The sequence below is a fragment of the Ammospiza nelsoni genome, chromosome W (genome assembly GCF_027579445.1).
Source record: "Ammospiza nelsoni isolate bAmmNel1 chromosome W, bAmmNel1.pri, whole genome shotgun sequence".
Classification (NCBI taxonomy): domain Eukaryota; kingdom Metazoa; phylum Chordata; class Aves; order Passeriformes; family Passerellidae; genus Ammospiza; species Ammospiza nelsoni.
This window is the reverse complement of record NC_080668.1, coordinates 5,823,262-5,849,868: the sequence shown is the minus strand read 5'-3', so window position 1 is coordinate 5,849,868 and position 26,607 is coordinate 5,823,262. Positions and strand designations below refer to the sequence as shown.

General features: G+C 43.4%; 1 protein-coding gene, 1 long non-coding RNA gene and 3 other non-coding genes across 9 annotated transcripts; all 5 read left to right on the top strand.

Moving 5' to 3' along the window:
• The first annotated feature begins 12,120 nt into the window (after window positions 1-12,120).
• On the top strand, window positions 12,121-16,019 carry LOC132086185 (large ribosomal subunit protein uL22-like). 5 transcript variants are annotated; one of them, XM_059491660.1, is made up of 7 exons: window positions 12,121-12,306; window positions 12,705-12,757; window positions 12,847-12,887; window positions 14,021-14,155; window positions 14,566-14,664; window positions 15,297-15,488; window positions 15,924-16,019. In XM_059491660.1, exons 2-7 carry the CDS (start codon window positions 12,718-12,720, stop codon window positions 15,969-15,971), a joined length of 555 nt encoding a protein of 184 aa, XP_059347643.1. In that variant the 5' UTR covers window positions 12,121-12,306; window positions 12,705-12,717; the 3' UTR covers window positions 15,972-16,019. The 5 variants fall into 5 exon arrangements, with proteins under 5 accessions (XP_059347643.1, XP_059347642.1, XP_059347644.1 ...); XM_059491659.1 differs by having other exon boundaries at window positions 12,298-12,430; XM_059491661.1 differs by lacking the exon at window positions 12,121-12,306 and adding an exon at window positions 12,324-12,404.
• Window positions 12,538-12,606, top strand: LOC132086225 (small nucleolar RNA SNORD58). Its single transcript, XR_009420389.1, has one exon. It is a non-coding gene; the product is annotated as a small nucleolar RNA SNORD58 (small nucleolar RNA).
• Window positions 15,008-15,077, top strand: LOC132086223 (small nucleolar RNA SNORD58). Its single transcript, XR_009420387.1, has one exon. It is a non-coding gene; the product is annotated as a small nucleolar RNA SNORD58 (small nucleolar RNA).
• LOC132086224 (small nucleolar RNA SNORD58) lies at window positions 15,574-15,645 on the top strand. The gene has a single exon (XR_009420388.1). It is a non-coding gene; the product is annotated as a small nucleolar RNA SNORD58 (small nucleolar RNA).
• Window positions 16,020-16,366: 347 nt separating the features above from the next.
• LOC132086186 (uncharacterized) lies at window positions 16,367-22,576 on the top strand. The gene is made up of 3 exons (XR_009420371.1): window positions 16,367-16,428; window positions 18,176-18,203; window positions 19,081-22,576. It is a non-coding gene; the product is annotated as an uncharacterized LOC132086186 (long non-coding RNA).
• Window positions 22,577-26,607: the final 4,031 nt, after the last annotated feature.

Genomic DNA, 26,607 nt, shown 5'->3' with positions numbered 1-26,607 from the left:
TGTAGATGGTTATTCTCCTCCCTTTTGCCCTTTCCAGGGCACGGGTCAGGGCAATTTTCTCAGCCTTCTGCGCAGAGGTACCTGTTGGTAAGGGTCAGTGAACCAGGTCTCTGCATCGTCCGGAGGAGTGTCCCTTAAGTCTGGGCGGCTGGAGTAGGTAGCTTCGGTGGTCTCTAGGCAACTATGGTGTACTGCTTCTCCTTGATTCCACTGAGAAAAGAAGCTGGGTTGACAATATTAGTCACCACTATCTCTACATCGTCTTGCTCTACCAGGATGGCCTGGCATTTCAGAAACCTCTGTGGTGAGAGCCAGTGGCCACCCTTTACTTCCAGTGCTGCAGACGCTGTGTGGGACACTAGCACAGTCATGTTTGTCCCAGGGTAAACTTGCATGCCTCTTGAATATTCAGCACGACTGCTGCTACAGCTCTGAGGCAACCTGGCCATCCTTTGGCTGTTGCATCTAGTTGCTTAGAGAAGTAAGCAACTGCCCTTCAGTAAGGGTCCAAGTCCTGAGCCAATATTCCCTGGGCAATTCCTTGCGTGGAAAAATAGAAAGAATGGTTTACTTACATCTGGAAGTTTCAAAGCTGGAGCCGACATGAGGGCATTCTCTCTAGCTGGCGAAAGGCCCATGTGGTGTCTTGTGTCCACTGGAGATCTCTGTTTCCATTGGCAATAAGAGCATAGAGGGGTCTGGCGAGCAGTCCATAATTATAAACCCACAGCTGGCACTACCCTACCATGCCTAAGAGGGTTCGGAGTTCTTTCGTTGTCTGGGGTTTCAGGGTTTGGCATACGGCTTCTTTGCTTTAAAGTCTGCTGCTCCGCACTCACTTCTTACTCCAGATAGATTACCTTCTATTTCACTACCTGTGCCTTTTTCTTTGAGACTCTGCGTCCTTGGAGTCCTAGGAAATTCAAAAGGCTTACCGTCCAGGCTTCTCTCGCTTCCCTCATCCGAGTGGCTACTAGAAGATCGTCCATGTACTGCAACAGCCTCCTTTCCTCTTGTGGAGCTTCCCGGGACTCTGGGTCTTTGCAAGCTGTTCTCCAATCGGAGTGGGGAATCTTGAAGCCTTCAGGCACATGGACTATGTGAGCTTGTGTTTGAATGCAAAAATTTTCTGGCTGGCTTCGTGGATAGGGAGGCAAAAGAAGGCATCTCTTAGGCCTAAAACAGTGAACCAGGTTAGCTCAGGTGTTAAACAAGTTAGTAAGGTATATGGATTTGCTACCACAGGGTATAAATTCTGTGTTATCTTATTGACAGCCCTTAGTCCAGTACTATCAATTATTGGGCTGATTCCTTCCTTATCTTCCTTTTGAGGATACTACTCAGTTCTCACTAGTTGTGTTCTTTCCTTAAGCTTGATGCTCATGGGGGAGCATCTTTCAGTCTCCCCGGTACAGCAGAGGCCCATACCCTTGAAAACATTTATTTACTTATTCTAATATCTCCTTACTAATGTCTTTCTTAATTTCAGTGTCTGTTAATGTTAAGCCTAACATCTTTATATCATTTGCCTCCAGAGTAACCTTTCTCATTTGAGAATGTTTAGCAAATTGAGCGAATTGTGCAAAAGCTTTTAGGTACACATAGTACACATATTACTTTAAAGGTTTGCACAAGTATGCCTTCTCAGACTGGCCAGTTGTTCAGTTGTTCCCCACACTGCAACATAAACATTCTCCACAGGTACTAAAGCTTTATTTAAAACTGAATATATGGCCCTTGTGTCAACAAAAATTCTTCCCTTTTGGGGAGGTCATCTTTACCCTTCCTCCCTTACCTTGGGAGGAGCCTTTAGCAAATCATATGTACTCATTTTGTGAACTGTGATTGCTTTGCAATTCAGCATGATAATCCTTGCCTGATTTCACACGTTGCTATCTTATGCTGCATGCTGAATAACATGTTTGATTTGCTTTCTCTTTGCCTTGTTTTCCTTTTTCAAGGGCCAAGACCAGAGGGCGGTCTGATCTTACAGTCTCTTTGCCATTCTGGGTGATTTCTTAAAACACAAAGACATTTCAGCATACAAAACTCTATCCCATTTATCCTCCTATTTTAAAACAGTACTAACAGCAATGAAGTATTATAAATCTTTTTATTTTCTGAGCTGCTCCTACTGGCAGCCTTCTCCCAGTGAGCCCCTCCCAAAAGGGGCTAATTTAGGAACCTCTTTGCTCTGGTCAGTTCTCATTATTTATTTCTCCTTGCCCTATCTCGCTTCCACTCAAACCTTTTTACAGACCTTCACAGTAGTTTCTCAACTTTCCTCCTATACACACAGCTCCAGGTGGCAGGTATCAGATGTGGTTCCCACACACAAGTTCTAAGATCTTAGGTTCTGAATCCGCTTGACCAGAAACCTCTAATTTACATGTGCCCTGACACTTATTAGAACAGCAAAACCAGTGTTTCTCATAAACACCGCACTGCAATAATAACTGCACATCCAGCTTTTGCTCACAGGCCATTCCCGTGTTCCCTGGGGAGACGGGGCAGCCAGAGCTGTCCCTGTGCCCAGGGGACAGCCACTGTCACCTCACACAGCATGCTAATCAAAAACGTGACATAGACACTATATTCTGATCAAACAAAATATCAGTCTTTTCTAGTTCTCTTCATGCACAATCTAATTAAGCCCTGTGTCTACTTACACTTGTTTTACTGCTTTGCAAAAAGGCTGTGCTAGTCACAGCCGAAACTCTGATATGCCCACAGACACAAACACTTGCACCCGCACCCCCCCCTTTATCTCAAATTCGCTAGAGCCAAGGCTTGAATTGCTGTGAGGGGGGGAATTCTTGGAATTCCTTTAACTCTATCGTAATTAAGCATAAATCACCGTACTATAGTTCTCCTATGTAAAATGCCACTCTTGTTGCAACAAAATCTTAAAATCTCCACAAACACTACTATACAATCTGAGAATCAAATTACCACAATGCAGCGGAAGAAAATCACCACACAAAACCACTGGGAAAGGGCATATCTCTCAAAGTGCTCGCTTTTCTCAACACAACACAGCATACCATAATTCAGCATTTACTCACATCAATTTTCTTGGACACAATCAAAATAACAGCATACAGTCTAGAGATCAAAATCAAACATCCAAGGGAAAGGAACTCTTTGAGCTCATACTCACGGTTAAAATGTACCAAATCTACACAAATCACTGCATTTAAACACGATAAATACCATCACTGACATTCTTCCACTCGCGTCTCCGCAGGGCACTTCTCTCCCTGCCCCCGCAGCCTGCTGCAGCCGGTGCCTCAGGCCTCACTCGGCTGCTTCAAACACGGGTAGTACTCACCCCCCCGCACTGTAGATTTATTCTCTTTTATACACCATACACTTATACACTTGCACGATTAGAAACAAAGTGCACCGACCACACAATGCACACATTAACCATACAGCAACACAGTGTCCGGACATCACACACACATACAAACAAAACACACACGGGCTCAACAGTTCTGCTCTATCAGAACTATGAACCCCCAACACACATACACGGGTTCACCCGGCTCACCCCTAGAGCCTCTAGCGGTTCTGCTCTATCAGAACTATGAACCCCCAACACACATACACGGGTTCACCCGGCTCACCCCGAGAACCGCTTGCGGTCTGCTCTATCAGAACGATGACACCATCTCTAATACAGCTGCTCTATCAGCTGAACCCAGACGTCTCTGGGTGGTTTACTCCCTTGCTCTCCTTTCCCTCCCCCGGGGGCCCCTCAGTACATACCGTATCTTCCTCCACAGGCCAGCAGGTCCTTGTCTGTCCTCACAGGTGGCAAGTTGAGACGAGCGGAGCCCCACCAGGAAAAAATCCTAGGGCGCGCCTTGGAGGTCCGTCTATCCCCCCTGCCCCTGCGGGGACAGAGAACTTCTGGCTGGCTCGCCATAATGTTTTGCGGAGAAAAGAAGAAACCTCACAACTTTATAAAAGTTGTAAAGCCCGGTATGTTTATTTACGATGCGCGCCGGATGCAAGTCCCCCAACAAGGCATGCGTACTTCTGAAGACCTTGGGTCTTCTTTTATCCCCCTTCCAAATGCATATGCATACAGTTTCACAATAAGTTCATACATATTCATTCCGTGTGACATTTAGCACCAGTTCTTCTTTATCAAAGGAATTTCTAAGTCGGGGGCAAGTCGACCTTGTGGTCTTTTCTGTTTTTCTTTCTCTGTCTCCTTGCTGTCTCGGCATGCGAGTTCTTCCTTCAGCTTTGGCCTCACAGACTTTTCACCTCTCTTAGACACTTCACCTAATTAAGAATGGATCTTTACTCTGTCTCAAAGGCAAAACTGAAAGAGCATCCCTCAATTTTGATTAAAAATTTAGATTCAGGACAAGTAGAAGGACCATACAATCTTATAACATGGGGAAAGGGATTTGCGTGTGTTTCCACAGGTGGAGGGCTCAAGTGAGTTCCAGCGAAGAACGTGAAGCCCTACCATGCATCAAAGCCTGCTGACGCCCCCACATCAGCCAGAGACCCCGTGAGTGGAAACCAGGAAGCAAGCACCCAGACTTGAGCTGCGCAGAGTCATCAGGAGAAGATGATCTGCCAGAAACAGCTGAAGAAAAGAATGGACTTTTATCATTTGTCCGAACGCATGTTGCTTTTATTCTTTTGTTTTAGTTTTTGTAGTGAAGCTTTACCTGTAAATCAACCAAAGACAAATGTCTGGGTTGCTTTAGCCAGGTCCGCAGGCTCTGATACCATCTGTCTATCTGACACAAGCCCTGACAAACCTTTTTCATTTAGCTAACCAAATTACAGTAGATGACCCATCTTGGCTGGACAGTTTGTTTGAGGGTTGGAGCTTTGCACGTTGGCTAAAGGAGCTCTGTAAAATAGGCTTGATTATTCTAATAGTAATAATTGTAGTTTTAGTAGCAGTACCCTGTATACTTCACTGTGTGCAAAGAATTACGAGTAAGACAGAGTCAAATTATTTTCTTGTTCATCAGAACGGGGGAGATGTTGGTGAGGATGGAACAGGAAAGCCTTATAAATATGATTGTCTGGCAAAAGATTTTGAGAATATAGAAACTATAAGCGAGATTGAAATGAAAGCAAGTTTTGAGATCCCTTAGTTACTGAACAATTGGAAAACAATGGTGTGGCCAGCTGAAGGTAATCCCCTCTTGATGAAACAACACCCTCTGCAAGCAGGCAGGTCCAAGGGTCAGAGCAGACCCTGCAGCCTGGCAGATAGGGCCCAAAGAGTAAGATTTAGGGTTTAAAATGTAACACAGTATGGTAATGTAGTGATTCTTATAGGTTGTATGGAAATGTTATAGGATATGCATGCTGTAGTAGATTGGTTAGTGAGAATCTGAATATTCAACACTGAAGATGATCTATTGTATTGTAATGGGAACTTCGCTCTCTTCCACTTCTCTTTCCTCCCTCTTTCCTCTCTCTTCCACTTCTCTTTTTCCTCGCTCTTCCTCTTCTCTTCTCTTTTCGTGCTCACCTCTGCACTTCTTCACCCCCTTTCTACATACTCTCCACTCTTAAACCTTTTTCTTTTAACTCCCTTACACTTTAAGCCTCTCTTCTCTTGGCCCTGCTCCGAGCTGCGGCTGGCAGCTCGCAACAGGGCCCTGCACCCACGCCCTTTGTAATAAACCGATAGTTTCACGACTTGGCTGCAGAGATCTCTCGTCTCCGTCCGTCCCGACCGTGCGTGACCCCCATCACTCCTACAGACACTCCCACAGACGCACCTACAATCCTCAACTTGCTTCTCAACGGCTGCAGCAATCCACTCCACAAACTGCAGAAAAGGTTCCTTCACCCCTTGCTGGATGGTAATATACCTCGGTTTAGGAGCTGCCATCTCCATTGTCTTAAACAAGGCACTCATACCCAGCTGCTGGGCCTGTGCAAGAACCAGGGGGTCCCATCTTGCTTGTAAATCCGGGTTAGAAAATGGTCCATTGCCCAGTAAGGCATCAGCTCCCACAGCGTGATGTGGATCCTGCTAAGGTAACTGCATATTGTCAAAAGCTACTCTTTCAACCATTTGCTTCCAGGTAGCTTGAAACACACCATACTGCACTGGCTGAAACAGAATCGTAGCAAGGTGAACAATATCATAAGGTGCAAGTACATCAGCATTTAAAACACGAATCACTTGCATCACCTGAGAAGAGTTAACACCATACTGGTCTACTTTTGACTGAAGGTCCTGTACAACCCTCCATGAAAAAACCTGATGGCTATCTTGTTGTCCTGAATTAGGAGCAGCTTTGAAAACAGGAAAAGCCACAGGCCCACCAGAAGCAGCAGCAGTCATCCCCATCCTTCTAGGTGGACCTATTTTCTCTAACAAATTCCAATCTCCTACTTCAGCTGCTTTCATTCTTACATGCTCCCAAAAATGCAAAGTGTCGAGGGGTCACAGCCACCAGGCAGGGAGGCAGAGTCCAAGAAACAGCAGACCTGGATCTGCTAGGAGGTTGAACAGAAACAGAGTCCTGTGTCTTTTTAGATGTACTCATATCCGGCAGTTCATCATCAGAGCTGTCACTAGACAGGGTAGGACACAATGTTAAAGATTGCATTTGTTCGACTAGTTCGGGAAGGGGGGGGGGGGCAGACGGCTCAGCGGGGGGTGGAGCGGAGGCAGACGGCTCGAAGTGGGGCAGAGAGGGGGTGGCCGGCTCAAGGGAACATGAGGAGGAGGCAGAGGACTCAAGGGAAAGCGGGGGGGGGGAGCAGCTGATCCGTGGGAGAGTGGGGGAGGAACAGCTGACCTAGGGACGGTTACGGGAGGGGCACGTAACACGCGGGAGGGTGCGGAGGAAACAGCTGAGCTGCGGAAAGGTGCGGGGAGAGCAGCCGAGCGAGGGGAGGGGGGAACAGCCGACCGAGCGAAGGGGGAGCTCCACAGCAGCTGCAGCAGCCTCCTCAGGGGGAGATACATCGACAGGCTCAGCCTTATCTTCCTTCTGTTCCTCTACTCCAGTTTCTTGCTCCAATTCCTGCTCCTCCACCTCCTCCTGTCTCTCTTGTTCTACTTTCCATTCCTTCAATGCCTCATACAACAGCCTCCAAGTAGCAGCCAAATCAACAACGGTCTTATCCCCCTTAGATATCACTTCCCATTGTCTCTTCCCAAGCTTTTTCCATGCCCGGACACTGAAGGCAGTGTCGTCATCAGCTTCAAAGTCCTGTGATTTGCACCATATCAGTAAACTGCGAAGCCCATAATCAGAAGTTTGAACACTTTGTGTTTTCAATAAAGTTTTCCAAGTGGACAAAACAGTCATTTCATCCTTTGATAAATTATTTCCCATTATTCTCCCAGTCGCTCACCTCAAATCAGACGTCTGAATTAGGTCCAGACCTTCGCAGCGTCCCTGCTGCCTTCACTAATTTTTTAGGGTACCCTTCAACTTTTTATTTTTTTTTCCTCTTTACAGTCTGTTGTAATCACGGAGGACGGCCACCAGATGTCGCTATAGAGCGCGACACAGTACAATAATACACAACTCCATCAGAAGGGTGAGAGATTTTATTAAACCAACGTAGCTTTTATAGTTCCTCAAAATATTGACACCCATCTAACACATATACAGTGCCCATTGGTCATAAAGAGAAACAAATTCTCAGTAGACACCCAGAGAGCCACGTCACTTTTGAGCTAGGCAAGAGTCCATATCTCCCAACTTTCTCTCCTTCTCTGGTCTCCATGGTAACGACCTTGACGTTCCTTCAGGAGAGATATAGGGCTTCTCCTTATCTTCAGGAGGCCCTGCTGGCTCACAGGGACAGCACAGAATGTCTTTCCCACAGAGACCACTTTCTTACATCTTGGTTGGAGGTCAGGTGTTACCATAGTAACAAGCCAACCCTCCCCAAATGTCCCACCTACCAAGGCCATCCCATGATAACAATGCAAGGGGGAGGATATACAATAACATAACTGTACATCTACAAAACTTATCTTAATATACACATACCATTCACCCCTTAATTGTGAGAGCCAACCATCTCATTAGTCATCTATAACAGGGGGAAGAGGTGCACCTGATTGCAGCCCCTTAGCTGGGGTCTCTTCTCTTGGGAAGGGCAGAGGTACCCCGAGATTTTGCCTGGGGGGTGAGGGGCTGGGCTCAGCTCCAAGCACTCGGTCTTGGGATCAGAGGTGAGACAGGCTGCGGTCGCTATGGGAAGAATTTGCCACCAGTGCGGAGGTCCATCTCCTACTATTTTCCCCTATTGTGAGTGAGGTTCTGCTTGTAAGAGCGGTTGTTGGACTGGGACCTTATTAACACCCTACCTCACTGGAATGGACCCTCACCATCTACTCAGGTGCCTCAGGGGCTAACCTGGGACCCCAAGCCCCTCCTCACTCTGATGGAGCCTCTCTGGACTGTGTTTAGGAACCCGGCTGCTGCTGCCCAGCCCTGCTGTTTTTCTGCCTCTGCTCCAGGTTTTTTGCTACACTGTAACCCAGCACTCTGTGCCTGCCGGGACACCCTGCGGCTCCTGCTGGGACACCCTGTGGCTCCTGCTACAGCTGTAGAGCTTCTGCTACATTTCATTTGCTATCCTGGGTATGCCTGCCTCTGCCATTCCAGCCGCCACTCTGAGGTTCCTGCTACAGCCCATTTTGCCATCTGGAGGGGCACTGGGACTGGCTGCCTACTGTGAGTTTGCATAGTAAAGGAAGCCCCTTTTCTATTTCTCCCACCTGCGTGCCTGCCATTACCCACGTGAAGAGGCATCTGAGCTTACACCACAGCGCCACCTGCAGCCGCGGAGGAATCATCGCACCTGCCTGTGGGAAGAGATGGGATGGAATTGAGCTGAGGGCTGTGGGATGCATCTGCAGAAGCACATGGCAGCACAGAAAGGCTTGTCTCCGTCTGACATTGGGGGGGAAGGAGGTGTCACGTGGTAAAGCCCTACAGAGAGAAGCCTGCTGGAAGCTGACTGACAGGTGAACAGCACATGATCACCCCGCAGAAGGACATTTAGAACATGTGTTGCTGATGTGGTAAAATGGGATAGGTCACATAGTGAGAATTACCATGTAAGGAAATATTGTGCACTGAAAAAGTGTATAAAACCAGCTTGTTTCTTTGAATAAACGATTCAGATTCCCTGCCAGTCTGAATCTGTGCCTCAGTCTCTCACACCTGCCCTGCCTGGCTGTGAGCCAACAGCATCCCTGCCAGCTGTGGCCATAACTACACCAAAGGGGAAAGTGCTTGACAGCCAACAGAAGGCTGTTATTTGGTTTCTGGGTTTTTCTGTTTGTTGTTGCTGTTGTTTGTTTGCCTTGTTATACATATACATTCTACCGAAGAACTGTTATTCCTTTTCCCATGTATTTGACTGAAAGCCCTGTAATTTTAAAGTTATAATTTGGAGGCAAGGGGGTTATATTTTCTATTCCAAGGGAGGTTCCAGCCTACCTTAGCAGACAGCTGTCTTTCAAACCAAGACAGGCTGGAACTGAGTTTTCTTTTTGGTTCCAGACCTGCCATGAAAACATAATCCTGGCCAGTCTAGGAGCTCACCTCTCACTCTGGACAGGAGGGATGGTCGTTGATTGTCACTTAGGATGACATTGGGCTTGGCAATTTCAATAGGACTGATAAAGCCACTTGTTTATTTACAACTAAAGCCACAAAAAGACTTAATATGAGACAACAATCCTGTATCTGTATACTCCCTGCTGCCTGCTGGGCTCTTCCAGGACAGGTTAAGGGATGCAGCCCCCTTCTAGCCCCAGGAGCACATCCAGAGAAGACATTTGAAGCAGACACATTGCGGGCTGCTTTGCAGAAAACCTGCAGCAGGCAGGGTGGGAACATCTTTGCCATAGAATAGTCTCTAGCCTTGTGGTTAAGGAGAAGCTTTGAAACCTCTCAAGGGAAGAAAATTGAAAATGGGTCTCCTGTGTCTTGGTAGCGTGCTGTGGCCACCATGCTGTTGGGTTAAGATCGGCACTGTCCCTTTTTACCATGAGGAGATGGTAGAAACCTTTACTGCCCTTGATGCCTTTTTCTCTGGTTCTAGAAATATGAGCCAGACACAGGGTGATTAAAAGGGGTTAGCTTTATATAAGGATCCTTAGGTGCACAATTCGTCAGGTGGAAAATGCTGAAGATGCATAACCCGCATGATACATGTAAAATTTTCATAGATTTTGCAAATTAGCATCTGAAAAGAGTCCCCAATTAGAAGCACACTCGGTGAAGTCATGGCCCCCAGCTCTAGCACCTTCTAAATCCTCTCCCCTCAGATGAGGACTAAACTCTGTTTATAAAAAAATATGTCTGAAGAGCTGCTCTCAGCCTTGGTTTCTAATGAGAAATGAAATAGCATAGGGATCCTGGAATTAGTTTTGTCTTTCTGCCTAGGAAAATACTGAAGCTAAGTTACAATAATAGGCTACAGAGAGAGAAATATATGTGTAAAGAATACAGAGAATATAGAAAGAAAAAAAAGGCAAAACTCAAGACGGCACCACCCTTGTGATGAGCCCTTTACAGAAGGATGCTACAGGCAGAAGCTTCAAGAACACAAAGTAGAGGAACAGTTCAGGTCTGAACAGTGTTGGATCTTTGCATTCAATGCCTGCTAAAAGACTGAGGTCTTCCTGGGCATGCACAGCACAGCCTGTGGAATTGAGATTCCAGTGGAATTAGGAGGTGGCTGCCTCCTACACAGTTTTCAGGAACATGATTTTGGACTTACATGCCTATATTTTCTGCTTAAGATACAAAAGTTCTTTTCTAGTCAGCTCATACAAGCTAAATATCCAAGGCAACTGGTGCACTAGGGGAATAATCCGGGTAAATCTCAAGAAGGGTGAATGCTCAGTTGACTCAATCCTCATCTCAGCACCAGATATGTGCTGGGCTCCCTCTGAGAGCAGTTGTTAACCTCCCAACAAAGCTGAAAACATGCATCTCATTTCCTGATACCATCAGCAGAAGCTCCCACCTTTATGCTTCCTCCACTGCAAGCCCTCAGCAGCTGAGTGTAAACAGTTCCTTGTGTTGGGGAAGCAGAATTAAGTAACAAAAAATGTGCCATTTGCTTTGGACTTAATTGATGAACACAATGACCAGGTAATAATTCCCACCATCTGTCAACTACTTATGTTTCACACCTCTATTCCAGCTTTCTCTGAATGTTTTGTTGTTTCTGTGATCTGCTGCTAACAAGAAGCTGCATGTGAAGGTACTTCCCATGAAAAGGCCCCTATCCTCCACTGGCAGTACATGTAATTTGTAGAAAGCTTTCCCTTGAAAGCAAAGGCACATTTTAAGGCAGATAAATAAGAGAGCTGCAGCCACAATTAGAGCTCTACAGTTTCCAGCCATGTAAATATTTGCCATAGTTCAGATATTTTCTTTTTTCCATCTGGGTGAAATTCTAGCTTCAGAGCTATGGGAGATTTTAGCCCTAAACAAGAGATTCAAAAATAGCCTCCTGCTCAAAGCATTTATACAGACAGTAAGGCATATTTCTAAACACAGAGTTAAATCCAGACTCTCGTGCCAGTGAGGTGCCTGGACTACTGGCTACTTGGGAAGTAATTTCCCTTTTTCTTCCCACTCTGTCAATTTTTTCTTTATGAGCCTTTTGCTGGAGCTGGGTTCCACTTTCAGGAAACGTTGTGGTTTTATTGAACCACTGCTTTGTCAGATTTCCCAGGTAGTTCTAATTGCAAACGCTGACTAAAATGGAAAAAAAAAAAAAAAAAAAAAACCAAAGCTTTTTACTTTAACAAGTAATTGAAATTTTTTTATAATGGTGCACTAAATACCAGTTTTGATTTATAAACATGAATCTCTTCGGTCTCGTCTCCTGGAAATCTGTTAAACGATGTTCTTCACTATTCTCATCCTAAACTGCCATCTAGCTGCAGCCCTTGGGCTTGCTCCTGAGTCTGGTTTCGGCTGATTTCAAATCTGCAAACAACAGTGACCTTGAGCTGAGAGTGAACAGACCGTGTGAACCGCGCACAGACACGAGGACGCTGGCTGATGCGCACGCATGTTTTACTTCCAAACCTCGGGCTCGCACATGGGCATATGCCGTCCTGACCGGTCCCTCACCCCTCCCGTCGCCGCGCCTTTACCGACAGTCTCTCCGAGTCTCTTCGCTCTGCGAGGCGCAGCGCAGCACCTCCGCGGCGCTCCCTGGCCGAAATTTCGCCAGGATTCTCGCGAGAGCAGGCGGCTCTAGATGCTCGCGACGCCTCCTACATTTCCTCTTCCCTGCCGCTGTCTGGAGGTGAGGATTTACGGCCGTTAGTGAGCCGTCTTAATCCGCCTCCATTCTGCTCAGGGCGCCCTGGAGAGGCGATGAGGGGGCGAGGTCTTGAAGTCTCGGTCTGCCTCAATATATTTGACCCTTGGTATTTGCAGGGCTGCCGCGGGGGAGGACGGGTAGGGGTTGGAGATAGTGAGCTTGGGGGTAGCTGTCTGGTGTGAGGTGGAAACAGGCCCTAGGGAGAGGCTATGGCAGTAGTGATGACTTTTTTAGGACACCTTTGGATTAAATTGTGATATGACAGTGTAATTCCTGAGCAGCTCCTGTAGTTAGTTATCGGCAGTAAGGTAAACAATCCAGGTTTTGCTTATCAGTGTTAGAAGCTTTGTTATGGGGGGTTTAATTGCTTTTTTTTGCAGCTGAGATCCAAAAATGGTGCGCTACTCTCTGGATCCAGACAATCCCACGAAATGTGAGTTGTTTTCATGAATATTCGAGTAGAGCTTGACCAAAGCAATTGAGATTTTAAATCTTGAAGTTCATCTTCTTTTTCTTCTGCAGCATGCAAATCACGGGGATCCAACCTGCGAGTGCATTTCAAGGTAGGCAGTGTGTGCATAGTAAGAAATGCAATTTCATTTGGTTTTGGTTTGGTTTTGTTATATTTTGTTGGGCATTTTTTGGAGGAAGTGCCTCCTATTCTGTGTCATTACATGGTTACTTAAGGGTGGTGTAGTGTAGGTTGTGGCCTATATTTGCTTTAGCTGCTTGTAATGGTTTTCATCCACAGAATCAAAAATAAGATAACATGTCCTAAAGAGTTTTCCCTCTAATACAGATAATAAAATACACTAGGAAAACAGTTACAGTGAATTTACCAGGAGGAATGGGGCTAGAGTGAGATGTGACATTTGTTTCATTTGACTTACTCTGCCTTTCTGGTTGTTTGGAAGGAACATTGGATTCACCTGCTTATGCTGCTGCTCAAGAAGTATGGCAGGGGAGGCATGCGATGTTTGGCATGAGGGCATAGGTCCCTCTGGAAAAAGTTTAGGTGTGGCAGTAAATCCAGGACACGTTTGAGTTAACCATGAAACCAAGCCTGAGCATATGCTTTTCTGCTCCATAGTGGTACATAATTCATGTGAAAAGATATTTCAGTTGTCTTGATTTGCTTTTTTACTATGATCAGGTAGGGTTATAGTTACTCTCTGACCTGCATTTAATGTCTTAAGCACTAATACTTTACCTTTAATTTTTCTTTCGTTTCTCCCCTTTATAATTCACTTACAGAGATATTTAGATTGTTTCTATCTTGTGTTCTCATCACTTCCTCTGAGGTGCCATATCTGACATTTTAGTAGGAATTTATCCTTCAGGCTCCTGCTTCTTTGGATTAGTGACCAAGGAGGAGCTATGAAAAGTATAACTACTCAAATTTTTTTGTTGGTTGGAAAGATCTAGGCATTAGGTAAAAAACAATCAAGATGTGTTAGAGCTGCAAATTCAGTAATGGCAGTCACACCAAGGGTTAGAAAAGTAGGTAGCAAAAAAAAAAGTCTTCTTAATTATTCTTCATTCTTAATTTAGGCGTGGAGCTTTTGTATGTGTGTGAGTGCTTCCTTTAAATTGAGTTTGTAGCAAAAATAATAGGATCCAGGACAGAGGAGTGGTTTTGCTCACATTGTAACTTGTACAGATGTGTTAACAACTTCACTGTACTCTATATTGCTAGAACACTCGAGAAACTGCCCAGGCCATCAAGGGCATGCACATCCGCAAGGCCACCAAGTACTTAAAGGATATCACCTTGAAGAAGCAATGTGTTCCCTTCCAGCGCTACAACGGGGGAGTTGGTAGATGCGCCCAGGTGAGGCTCAAGATAAAAATGTGAGAAAGATGCTGTGTCTGGTTAAGAGGAAAAGATGAATTTGAGATGGTATGGAGAATAGTGTGTCACTGTTGATTATAACTTTGTATTAAAATATAGAATCATAGGATGCTTTGGGTTGGAAGGGACCTTAAAGATCATCTAATTCCAGCCCCCCTGCCATGGGCAGGGGCACCTTCCACTAGACCAGGTTGCTCAAGAGGGAGGAAAGAGTTGCTTTTAATTCCAGTACAGCATTGCATCTACTTGCAGTGTCAAGTAATTGATCAAATTTAATTGTTTTGGTATGCAATCTTTATAGAAGGGGATGTAATGGCAAGTTAATGGTGCCTGAAGGGTAAATTGTATTGTACTGGGACAAAAAGGGATTAATTGTTGTCTTCTTCCAGGCCAAGCAGTGGGGCTGGACGCAGGGACGCTGGCCCAAGAAGAGTGCAGAGTTCTTGCTGCACATGCTCAAAAATGCAGAGAGCAATGCTGAGCTCAAGGTAGGCTGTGTCAGTATTAGTGAATGCAAAGTGTTCATGTTGTGCTGTGTGTCAGCACTCCTGAACTGGGTGTCTCTGGCATGGAAAGCCAGGTAATGCCTGCTTTGTTAATGAAACTGAATTGTATCAAGGTGTTGGTATACTCTTTGTTTGAATTAGGCTGTGTGCATTTTTCAAGTTAAAATGAGAGTAATAATTTTTCACTGGGAGATAGTTTGCATGTGGTTATCAACTGTTTAAGTGGTGTTTAGGTCTCCTAAAAACTACAAAACAAAGCAAAACGTGAGCTCTTGGTCAGTTTGTATCTTTGTAATATACTTAGTGCTTAATTTAGTAATTTTGATGGCAGTGGTGACTGTCTTAGGACACCTTTGGAGTAACTGTGAAATAATAATTGTCTCTTTCTGAGCCACTGGCATAATTTTAAATAAATTGTGATGTGTAGAGGGGAGGTCTCTGTTTTTCTGACTTGGGAGCTTGCTCAGTTCTGTGACACTGCAGAATTCAGGTGTTTTATTTGCCAGCAGTGGTATGTGTCTGGGGAGGGGGCATGATTATTCAGAATTTTGCTGTGGAGACTATTTATTTGAAGATAAAAAACAAGTCACAAGTTTTATTCCTCTCCCTGCTAGGGTCTTGATGTGGATTCTCTGGTCATTGAGCACATCCAGGTCAACAAGGCTCCCAAAATGCGCCGACGCACCTACAGAGCACATGGTAGGATCAACCCCTACATGAGCTCCCCCTGCCACATCGAGATGATCCTCACTGAGAAGGAGCAGATCGTTCCCAAGCCAGAGGAGGAAGTTGCTCAAAAGAAAAAGGTAGAGCATCATACCCTTAAGTCCTCTTTAATGTCAGCAGCAGGAGAGCTGAGTGTTCATACTTGGCATTTTTCAGGCAGAAGGGTTGCTGCGATGACTATCTTAGAACACCTTTGGAATACCTATGAAAAAACCTACTAAGTTCTTTCTGAGCAACCTCAATATTTATTGTGAACACCACATGGATAACTGCAGAAAATGATTTTCAGGGGTTTATATAGTACAGGGAGTTTGTTCTTCCCTTCCTCAGTCCATGTGTGTGAAACTGGGATGTGCCGCAATAAAATTTAAATTGCGAGCCTGTAAGCAATGTAGTACTTGTAGGGAGAACAGTTCTCAGTATCTTCAAAAGATAACTGTAAATTTATTTATAACATGTTTTGAGAAGGTGTTTTCTCATTTTGCCATTTTCTCATTTCTGTGTTTGTTTTTCAGATATCCCAGAAGAAGCTGAAGAAGCAAAAGCTAATGGCCCGGGATTAAATCTGCTCTGCCAGATGTACATAAATAAAATGAGAAAGTTTAGATTTATCCTGTGTGTTTCTCTGTTTTGGCTTCAGAAGGGTGCTGCTGTGGGACAGCCACAGGCAAGCGAGCACAGTAGTCGGGATGCTTGTTGTTGCAATGCTGGGGATGTTGTTGACTTACCGCTATTATTCATATATAAAGCGAGATAATTTGGAACACACGCAGGCATTCACTTTTCTTGCCCCACTGTCCTGGCCCGTTCGGGGTGGCTGATGGTGGCTGCAGCCGGAACGCGGTTGCTAGCGGCTACCGCCAGGCGCTAATGCTGCTCCTGGGGGCGGGGCGTCGGCCACATGACGCGAACGCCGCCTTCTCCTATTGGCCGCGAGTGCGTCGGAAGCGTGGGATTACTTCCGGTATGGTAGAGGAACCTGTGAGTGTTGGTAGAAGCGCTGGATTGGTGCCGACGGAGGTGAGTGTGGGGCGACCTCCCCCAGGGTCCTTTCGTGATCTGCCGCTTCTCTATCTCGGCTGGGGTCTGCCCTTCTATGGGCCCAGAGCGGCTCCGTTAACCGGGAGCGGACGAACCCCGAAATGTGATAGCCTATGTTAAGGTGTGGAGCTCTTAGGTTTCAACACATGTTTGAGTGGAACTTCACCGATTCGGAAAAATATTTGTGCTCCTGGCTTTAATTCAGCGGGACAGGGAAACGCCACCGCAGGGGATTTTTTTGTTTGTTTTGGTTTTTGTTTTTTGTGGGTTTTTTTGTGCGTTTTTGGTTTTTTTCTTGCTAATCAAGGAACAGAGCATCACCGAATCACAGAAGAAACTTGTAAATGGTATTTCACTCCATTAGGATAGGTGTTATACTTCCAATGGCTTGCTTTTACATCTGGCAGAGGTACGACTTATTTTTTGGTCTGAAATCTTCACAGAAACTGTCTGCAGAGACATGTACAGTTGGCTCAGAAGGCCAGCCTGGGGTGTTCCCTCCAGCCACGTTCTTTAGCTGATGGACGAATTCACAAGATATTGCTGTAAATTTTGTATCTAGGAAGTTCTGGCAGAGAAAGTATCTGAATTATCTTTTTGAATCGTTTTAAAGGATTTAACTCATTTGTGTTCTTTTGACTGAAGATTTCTCTCTGACTTCATAAAGTAGATCCTGTAAAACTATATTTGAAGCAGCCAAAGCTACACTCTGAAGTAGTCAACTGAAAATTGATATTTTGTTCTTCCACAGGGCTAAAAATCTTTAGGAAAGCTCAAAAAAAAGTTAAACAGATCCCAGATGAAGTGTACACATCTGTCTTCATTCTCCATCTTGGAAAGCTTTTGTTTTGCTTCTTAATGTAAGAATTCAGATAGCAGCCTAGAAAGGTGGAATGTAAAGGGCAAAGTTGCTGCTGTGCAGCAGAGTGTATATATTGCTCAGCAGTGATATATATAATATAATACAATATATATTGCTCATCAGCACTGAGAGGGACAGCTCTAATCCTACTTAACTGCTTCCTCTCCCAGTTGAACTTTTCTTCTCCTGTGCTTTGGTTTTCCCCTTTTTTTCATCACAGACTTCAGGCTCCTGTTTTTGAAGAGTTCCTCCTGCTTTGGGGAGAGAGGGAAGGATTAATTTTCTAATCATTTGTCCAGTTGTATGGGATTGGTGTGGGATCAAGTGATTCCTCTTGCACAGGAGGAAGTAACCCATATTTTGCTTCTCTCAAATCTTGACTGGGATTCTCTTCCCCTCCCACTGACTTGCCCTTCAGTGATAGCCAGCCATTGGGTAGATTGGAGTCCTGCTGTCTAATTTTACCTTAAATTAAAAGGGAATATGAAAAGCAAACCTTTTGGACCCACTGTTATAATATAGTAAGAACTGGGCTAATATCTGCAGCTTGCTGCTTAAACTGTTTTTGTGTGGTTTAAGCAAAAACCTTTATTTTCTGAATTTGTTTTTCAGAGTTGCAGCTGTAGAACTGATGAATTAATAGCAAGCTCTTTTTTTGTTAAAATATCAAGAATGTTTTCCTTGTTGAGAACTTTATAAAATTGAAACACACAGCATTTTTGAAACATTAACAGCTAGTCTATAATTTAAGAATCTTTTATGTTTGGATATCAACTAAAATCTTTCTTCATTATTTAAAGACACTTTTTAGCTCATGGCATACAAACAGTCATCCTAAGTTATTTTGGTTTTTTTCCTCACCAGCTTTGTCACAGAACAAGAGGAAGCTATGGTGTGTATTCCTTGCATTGTCATTCCGGTCCTCCTCTGGGTCTACAAGAAATTCCTGGAACCCTATATCTATCCCATTATTGCACCTTTAATTAAGCATGTGTGGCCCAAGAAAGCTGTGCAAGAAACAATAGCCACAAAACAAGGTCAAGGAGGCAGCAGTGGAAATCCACAGGCACCTTCAGCCACGAAAAGAGATCAGGAAGATGAGTCTGGAATTTATAAAGTAAGATTAATGCATTTAGCTAACCAGGGAAACTGCAGATAAAGTACCCAGCCATAGTTAAGTGGGAGCACAGCAAAAGAGTAAATTGTTGCATGTTTTTAGACATTTTTGTGGCTATTTTCTTATGAAAGGGAGTTGCTGGTACTGAGCCAACTAGAAATACTTACTTCAAGACAGCTTCTGGTAGGTCTTGGAAAGATAGGAATTGCACCTGTTTTCTGAAACAGCTTAGTTAATTTTTTTTAATGACTGGCTGTTCTTTCAGGGAATAAAAAAGAGAAGAAAAAAGTTTAATAATTGGTACATTACACCAGATACATGAAGCAGAATTAAAAAAACCCCAAAATACACTCTTTAGCCACCTCTGCCTCTTGTAATGGAGGAAAATGTTTAGTGCATCTAAATTGTGCTTTTATTATTTATCTCCTCTATCAAAATGCAAAGATTTATATATTTTGACTTTGCCCTCATTCCCCTCCTGAAGTAATAACTATTTGTAAAGCTAAAGGGACACCAACACTTTGGTTTTTGCTGCAGATTTCATAGATCACTGGCCCTGCTTCTAAAAGTCATTTTCATCACCAGCTGTTACTGTTTGGGGTGTGAAGTCCTTTTTTAACATCCCATTTATCATGCTGTCTTTTATTTGCAGTTTGAAAGCAATGGTGTTGCAATTGGAATTGCCACAAAGAGGTACACAAAAGTTTGTGACAAGAAAATGGATTAAAAGAATTCAATCCTAAGGATTTTATTCCCTTGTGTCCAATATGAACTGGTGGTATTTCTCCTCTCGTGCTGAGACTTTTCTTCTTTGTCTGTTTTAGCTGAATAAAACCCCTTATCACTAAACGGCTAGCACATTAATTTAAAATGTTTGAAAAATCAAGTTCTTCTATTTTTCTCACTGGAACTGCTTTTCATCTATCATCTATTTGGTGTGATTGGAGTTTATGTTTAATAACTTATGAATAAATCTAGCTTTGAAAGGTAAATGTATCTTAGCATCCTAATTTAATTAACTGCTAGTGTAATCTTTCAGGCTTTCACCTTAAAAGCTATGGCAGTTCTTGACCTTGCTTAAGAATTATGGATTGCATTGTGGTGACAGAAGTGTCACATTTAATTATGAAGAGTTTAGATTTTTCATGTCAAATCTGGGGATGAGCTAAAGGAGTTACGCTATATGTAAAATTAACTTACTAAAAGCAGAAAGTCTTGATATCATACTTCCATTAATAATTTTCCTGGAAATATTGTGCCTTTCTTTCCTGAAGCAAAGCAGCAGAGGCATGATGCAAGAGAATTGTTGCTTTATATTGTGTTGCAGTGGTTTAGAATGTTGCAGACCTGTCTTTCATAAAAACCCTACCCTCCAACTAAAATCTCTTTAACATGCTTGAGGAATTTGAATTATAATAAACCAGGATTTTATTTAAAAATAAGTTGCTTCATAAAATTGTCCTTAGGCTTCTGAGCTATAAATAAATAAAGTGGTAACAAAGTTTTTGAAAACCTGGAGACAGGCCCCAGGCAGAAGGAGACCATAAAACTACTGACTTCATAATAAAGACCAGCTTTGCCTCCTCCTGAGAAGATGCATTCTGCTACTGACCTGCATTCCAATTGTGAAACATTTTAGATGTCCCTGTGTTTAGTAAGGAATAAAAATTAATTCCTGTTGGAGAATTTTGCTCAGAAATGGCTTATAGAGTTTTGTTCAGACATGCCATAATCATATACAGCTGATGGAAAAGTAAAAGGCAGCTGTGAGGAGCAAATTCTCACAGCCTGTTTCTGTAAACAGCTAAGTTCTCAGGCAGTCTTCTCATAACAGGAAAACATTCTGTCCTTGGCTGTTTTGGGAACAGACATGGAGGTTTTGGGAACCATTCATATCAGGGTGAGAACACAAATCTTGGTTTCAATAAACAAACCACAGGTATTGAAAACAGAAGGAGGGGTTAATGTTTAATCTGTAGCCTATGATGAGCTCGGGTTTTGCAATATGTATGAACTTAATTAAAATGGTTATAAAAACGTGCATGTTGGATCAATAAATTGGAGTTCGATGCTGATCAAAGGATAGGTCGTCTCCCTTCGCTTTCTATAAATGGTGACACCCGATCGTGATACGGCAATGCACCACGAAGGAGCGAAGAAACGGGTCAGGTCCTAAGCAGCGGGACGGCAGTAAACACGATAAAAGGGATAAAAAAGAAGCTGAGACGCATTGTGCCTTGGGTGATCGTAAAGGCGAGCCTGACTGATACGTGCTGCACGCAACCTTGAAGAGGCTGCAATCAGCGCTGACGAATTAGGTATGAAAAGGCAAGCAGCATATTTACAAAAACGGCAGGTTAAGGGGATGGATTTCCAAAAGGATTTAACAGGACTTTGTACTTATGGCCATGCTAGGGGAGTTTTTATTAACCCCCATACGGTTTACGAGTTAACGGAATGGCGTAAATGCGGTGATTTATTATGGGAGGCTACTTTAGAGAGTGATAAAACTGCCAAGAAGCTAAGTAAGCTATGGCGGGTGATGTACAATGCACTGCTTCAGCATGTCTCTGAGTGCAAGGCGGCAGCCGCGGCTCAGGGCGCTTGCGGGGCCGTGCCGCTCCGAACTCGGCATGGGTACTGCGCCATGGAGAGCAGCCACGGCGAGCGACCGCCTGAAATGCTGCGCTGTGGCGGCGGTAGCGGAGGCAGTGCGGGGGGAGCGGAGCCGCCGCGGGGGGAGCCATGGGTGCAGCGCACGCAGTGAGACAGCCTGTCGGCGAGTTTCGTGAAACAAAGAGCCCAGCGCGGGGGGGTTCGCCCGCTCTGACACACGCGCCGCGGGACCGGAGCGCTTTTCCAGCGGGAGCGTTTCTCCCTCCGCCCCGCAGCCGGCAGAGGGCTTCGGCTTTGGACCTAACAGCCGTGGTGAATGTAACTGTTTGTCAACAAAAGAAGGGATCCCTGCTGCAATTGAGAAACCAGTGATGGTAAACAAGCGACACCAAGGACTATTGCTGTCAAGACGTTTCTCACCTAAGTTAAAGGGACTTTTGTTCTTCCTAGCAGAGACTGTGAAACAGAAATCAGCAGTGAATGCGTGGGTCAAATTTCGGCCGATTTGGCTCAGCATTGGTTATGCTGTCTTAAAATCACCTGTATTATCAGAGACTCTAAACATCAGAAGCCCAAATAACTCAGTCGGTAGAACATCAGACTCCAAAATTGTATTTTGAAAAACTTAAAAATGTTAAAGATGTTGGAGTGATTGTATGAGTGAGATGTTATGAGTGTGCTTTTTGGTATAAATGCTGCAGCAAACACGTGAAAAAAGTTTTTTTAGCTTAGTATTTTAGAATCAGGCCTGTAAGTAAGTTATAGTAAATGCTATATTCTATTTTTATAGTAAGTTTTATTTGTTATTAAGTAGTTTAAGTTAAATTATCTATTAAGTGTTATTAAGTTTAAGTTAAGTTAGATTCTGTTGAGTTTGAATTATATTGGGTTTAAGTTGTGTAGAATTTAAAGTCAGTTAAGTTCTGTTAAAATTAAGTTCTGAAAGTTTAAGTGATGTTAAGTTCTATTAAGTTTCAATATTTTAAGTGCTTTAAGTTTAAATGCTTTTGCTTATTTTGCTTTGTATTTTTGATTGTGTTCAAGATAGGGTCAGTAGAATAATAGAAAAACCCTAGCAGACTAACCTCCATAAAAGAAAAAATGGGGAATTTGTTGGAGAATTTTGCTCAGAAATGGCTTATAGAGTTTTGTTCAGACATGCCATAATCATATACAGCTGATGGAAAAGTAAAAGGCAGCTGTGAGGAGCAAATTCTCACAGCCTGTTTCTGTAAACAGCTAAGTTCTCAGGCAGTCTTCTCATAACAGGAAAACATTCTGTCCTTGGCTGTTTTGGGAACAGACATGGAGGTTTTGGGAACCATTCATATCAGGGTGAGAACACAAATCTTGGTTTCAATAAACAAACCACAGGTATTGAAAACAGAAGGGTATTGAAAACAGAAGGAGGGGTTAGTGTTTAATCTGTAGCCTATGATGAGCTCGGGTTTTGCAATATGTATGAACTTAATTAAAATGGTTATAAAAACGTGCATGTTGGATCAATAAATTGGAGTTCGATGCTGATCAAAGGATGGGTCGTCTCCCTTCGCTTTCAATAAATTCCTGCTTTGTCCTCTCTGCCAAAACAGAGTGCTCTTTTGTAAGTTTTCATGTTTCTCTTTGCTTATTCGTGTCCGGAGATAGCTCAGCGACGCCACTTGTAAGTTTTCTGTGCCCTCTTGGTGGCCTGGAAAGGCCCAGGGATGGCCTTGAAGAGCCCAGCGCTTCAAAGGACGAGGAGAGACTTCTGATCTTGTCTCGGTCTCGGTGTTTATTAATTGTTTATCTAAAAGATTTTCTTTCAGCCCGACAGAGGTCTGCACAGCAAGTCAGCCATGGGCACACTCCGCAAGCCCCCGGGGCGGTCACTTATCTTTATACCCGAAGTTACGTATACAATATTTATCATTTTTCCCCAATACCTTCTACCCTTAATAACCGGTGCACTTTTAGTAATAACCAATCCCCAAGTGCCACCATCACCACAGAAGATGGAGGCCAAGAAGAAGAAGAAGAAGAACAGGACACGCCCCAATTCCTCCATCTTACTTCTTTAGACCCCCCTGTACCAAAATCCTAAACCCTGTGTTTTACACTCTAATTAACTTATCCCTTCACCATTCACCCAGTGAATTCCTCCCAGTCCTCATACAGGTCTCGTCTCCTGTGTAGGATCAAAGCCCTGCCACCAGACACTTCTGGCAACATTCCAGGACTCCCGAGCCCCCCAAGGGTGTTCTCGGCCACTCTGCACCTCCGTCCTGAGGTGCTGAGATCCCACACTCTTTAAAAGATTCAAAATCAAAACCATTTCAGTAGTTTTGGATTGTTATTTAAGATTTGTTTTCCCTAAAATCCTACCTAAGATATGTATTAAAAGGCTATGCTGTTTTCCCATTGTTTTTGATCTCTGTATCATTGGATATTTTGCCCACATTGTTGCAACAAATTGTACCTTTATCAATGAGAACTTCACCTGGTCAATGGTAGGTGTAATCTTTGCTGGTGTGGATTGGGTTTTCTAAACCAATCAACCCCCATCTCACCCTAAACAATAAGTTCCTCTGCTACCACTAGTCTCACAGTTTATGCTCTAAATCTGAAAACTGGGAACTTTCTAAGGGTCTGGAATCACCTTGCAATGAGAAAGGAGTAAACTGCCTGAGAAAGTCACTCCCATGTATTTCAAATGGCTGTAGAAATGGAGATTGATGGCAAGGGTGCAGCTGGACAGAAATATGTGTTCTGACATTGTGAGGATATCTGAAAAGATTGTCCCTTCTGCTGTGCTTCCTGTCCCTGGGCAGGTAACCTCAGCCGCTGTTTTAAAATGTTGGGCATCTGTGGAGAGTTTATTTCAAGCATGGCTTAAAGAAAAAGGCCATGAAGGCATAAAGTTGAGAGAACAGTAAAAGGTAGTTGCAAAAGCAGTTCCCAGCCTGATTTCTATAAACAATTAGACTCTCTCAGGCATCACTTTATAAACAGTAGGGTTCTCAGGCAGTCTTCCCATAACAAGCAAAACACCCTCTCTGGGAAAAGATGGCACCCTGGGAACAGATGTGGAAGTTTTGGGAACCTTTCATATCACAGTGGGAACACTGGTTTTGTTTTGTGTAAACAATTATCGGTATTGTAAAACAAAAGGAGTGGTTAGAGTTTTCTCTGTTAGCCTATCATAAACCTGGATTTTGGAATATGCATGAAGTTAATTAACACTGTTATTTAAAGTGACTGATCGATCAATAAATCGGAGTTCGATGCGTTAAAGGATGGTCGTCTCCCCTTCACTTCAACAGGGATCTCATAAACAGGCCTAAATTTTAGAGTATGTTTACCCCTAACAGATGTGAGCACAACAAAAAGTAGAGCAAGAGCTGTACCAGGGCTCCTTCATTTTGTAAATGTATGCAGTCATTTTAGAAAGTGTACATAATTCATTGAGTTATTTAGGATATTATACGAGGAAGTACAACAGACTAACATGGGAAAATAAAGTGTATAGTAAATTATACTGTAGGGTGAACTCAGTTTCTAGCAGTGTGCCAGCCAGCACTGTAAACACCAGGCCTACTGAAAAGACTGCAAAAAGCAAACCAGGAAGATAATGTGAGTAAAATTATACCATTTTGTGCTTTCTGGAATGAGGTTTCAGTACTTTTATCAGCTGCAGTTAAATTCTACCTTGAGTATTCTACATCATGCAACTTTTTTGAATAAGATAATTCATTGGAAGTTCCGGCAGATTGGTGTTGCAACTCTTCTGTTCCTATTCTTTTCCAAAAATAGGTCAATAATCCTATTGTGTTGTGAATAGTAAAACAATCAGGTGACAGCAAAGGAACTGCCTGAGCCTGATCATCTGCTGGGATGCAAAGAAGTGGTCAAAGCCTTGTTTAAGAAAAATAAGTAGACAGAAATTAAAGAAATAATTACATGAGAAAATAATTGTCCTAGGGTGACAATTTTCCACTTTTCTCCAAGGAAATTTTTTTCCGAACCAGTTGGGGGGAGAGGCCGTGTGGGTTTGCTTTCTGGGGGGGGGCCCTTTTGGAGGTTTTCTCCCAAATTTGCCCTAAACCAGGACAAATAATATATATCAAGTAAATTGAATTTAACTGAGAAAATTCCCATATTTTTGTTACTCACTAAAACCAAGATTTACAAAAGGGCTTAGGCACATAATGATGTAGCAGCTTCATTTATACCAAAGACTTTTAGAAAATTGCAGAGTAGGTATCTTTAGGGCTCAAAGTACTTCTGCAAATCTAGTCCTAAGATCTTCAGCACTAAAGCTGTCTGGTTTTGTTTAAATACTATTGAGGAAGGATCAAAAAAATCAGTACTTGAAAATAGTTGAAAAATAATTCAAATCAACTAATTTTGAATATATTTTTTATGGGCAGGTCTAAATGTCATGGTACCTTCCATGTGTTGGTTTCCAAAGGTAGCTGGATGCCAAGGACCTAATTTAAATACATGTTTTAGAAACTGCAAGTATATGCAAAAAAATCTTAAAAGTTGAGAAAGTTTTATGTTGCTGATTATTGTCATAGGCCTGATTCTGAAAGCAAGGAATTGAACATGATCAGCCCCTAAGGATGTCTAAACTAATAATGAATTCTGCACAAAATTATCTTCATTCAGATGTGTTCATAGAACACATTTAAATTCTCCCCACAAAGCTGATCTAATGACAATGTCTTAGTTTAGAAAGACAGGTGTCTGCTAAGGAAGGCAGGAGCCTCCCCTGAAATGGAAAATATAAACCCCCTCCCTCCGAATTGCTATAAATTTTAAATTAAGGGGCTCTCAGGCAAAAATATGGGAGCAGCAATAACAGTTCTTTATTAGGGAAGAAAATTAAAAAGATAAAATAAACAATGCAGTAAACCAAAACAACACTGAGAGAGTCAGAACAAAACCTGACACCCTGTTGGTCAGGGTGTTGGTAGCAGTCCAATTGAATCGTGGCTGCAGTCCTCCTGGAGTGACAGATGTGGTTCTGTTGGAACAGGGATCCTGTAGAAAGGGTGTAGTCTTCCTCTGAAGATCCAGTGGAAGAGGCAGCTGTTCCTCTGAGAAATCCAGTGGAGAAGCTGTTCTGGTGTTCCAGAATCTCAAGATTATATCTGGGTAGGAATGCTTGGCTCCTGCCTCTGGGTGGAACATCTCACAATGGGATGCTATAGTTCTTATCAGTCATGCAGTGACATTTAATAGCCTATTAGCAGATGTCTCTCCCGAGGGAGGATTAGTTGTGGAAGAAATAGGGAAATCTGCCCAGTTAACAGAAGACTACTGCCATACAGATGGCAAATAAAACACAATATGCTTGGCAATCCAGGACAGACAGTAGTACAATTTGTTGTTATTACTGAAATATAGCAATCACACCCCAGCCTTCTGGGAGCTTTTGGGCATACTGCTAAGGTTCAGTCCTTGGAGTCATTCCTTCTTGATCTCTGTACAATGCAGAATTTTATTGCTGAAAGAACAGTTGTTTCAGAGGCTGCAGGTAAAGGAAATGAAGAAAAAATTAATTTACACTTAGATTAAC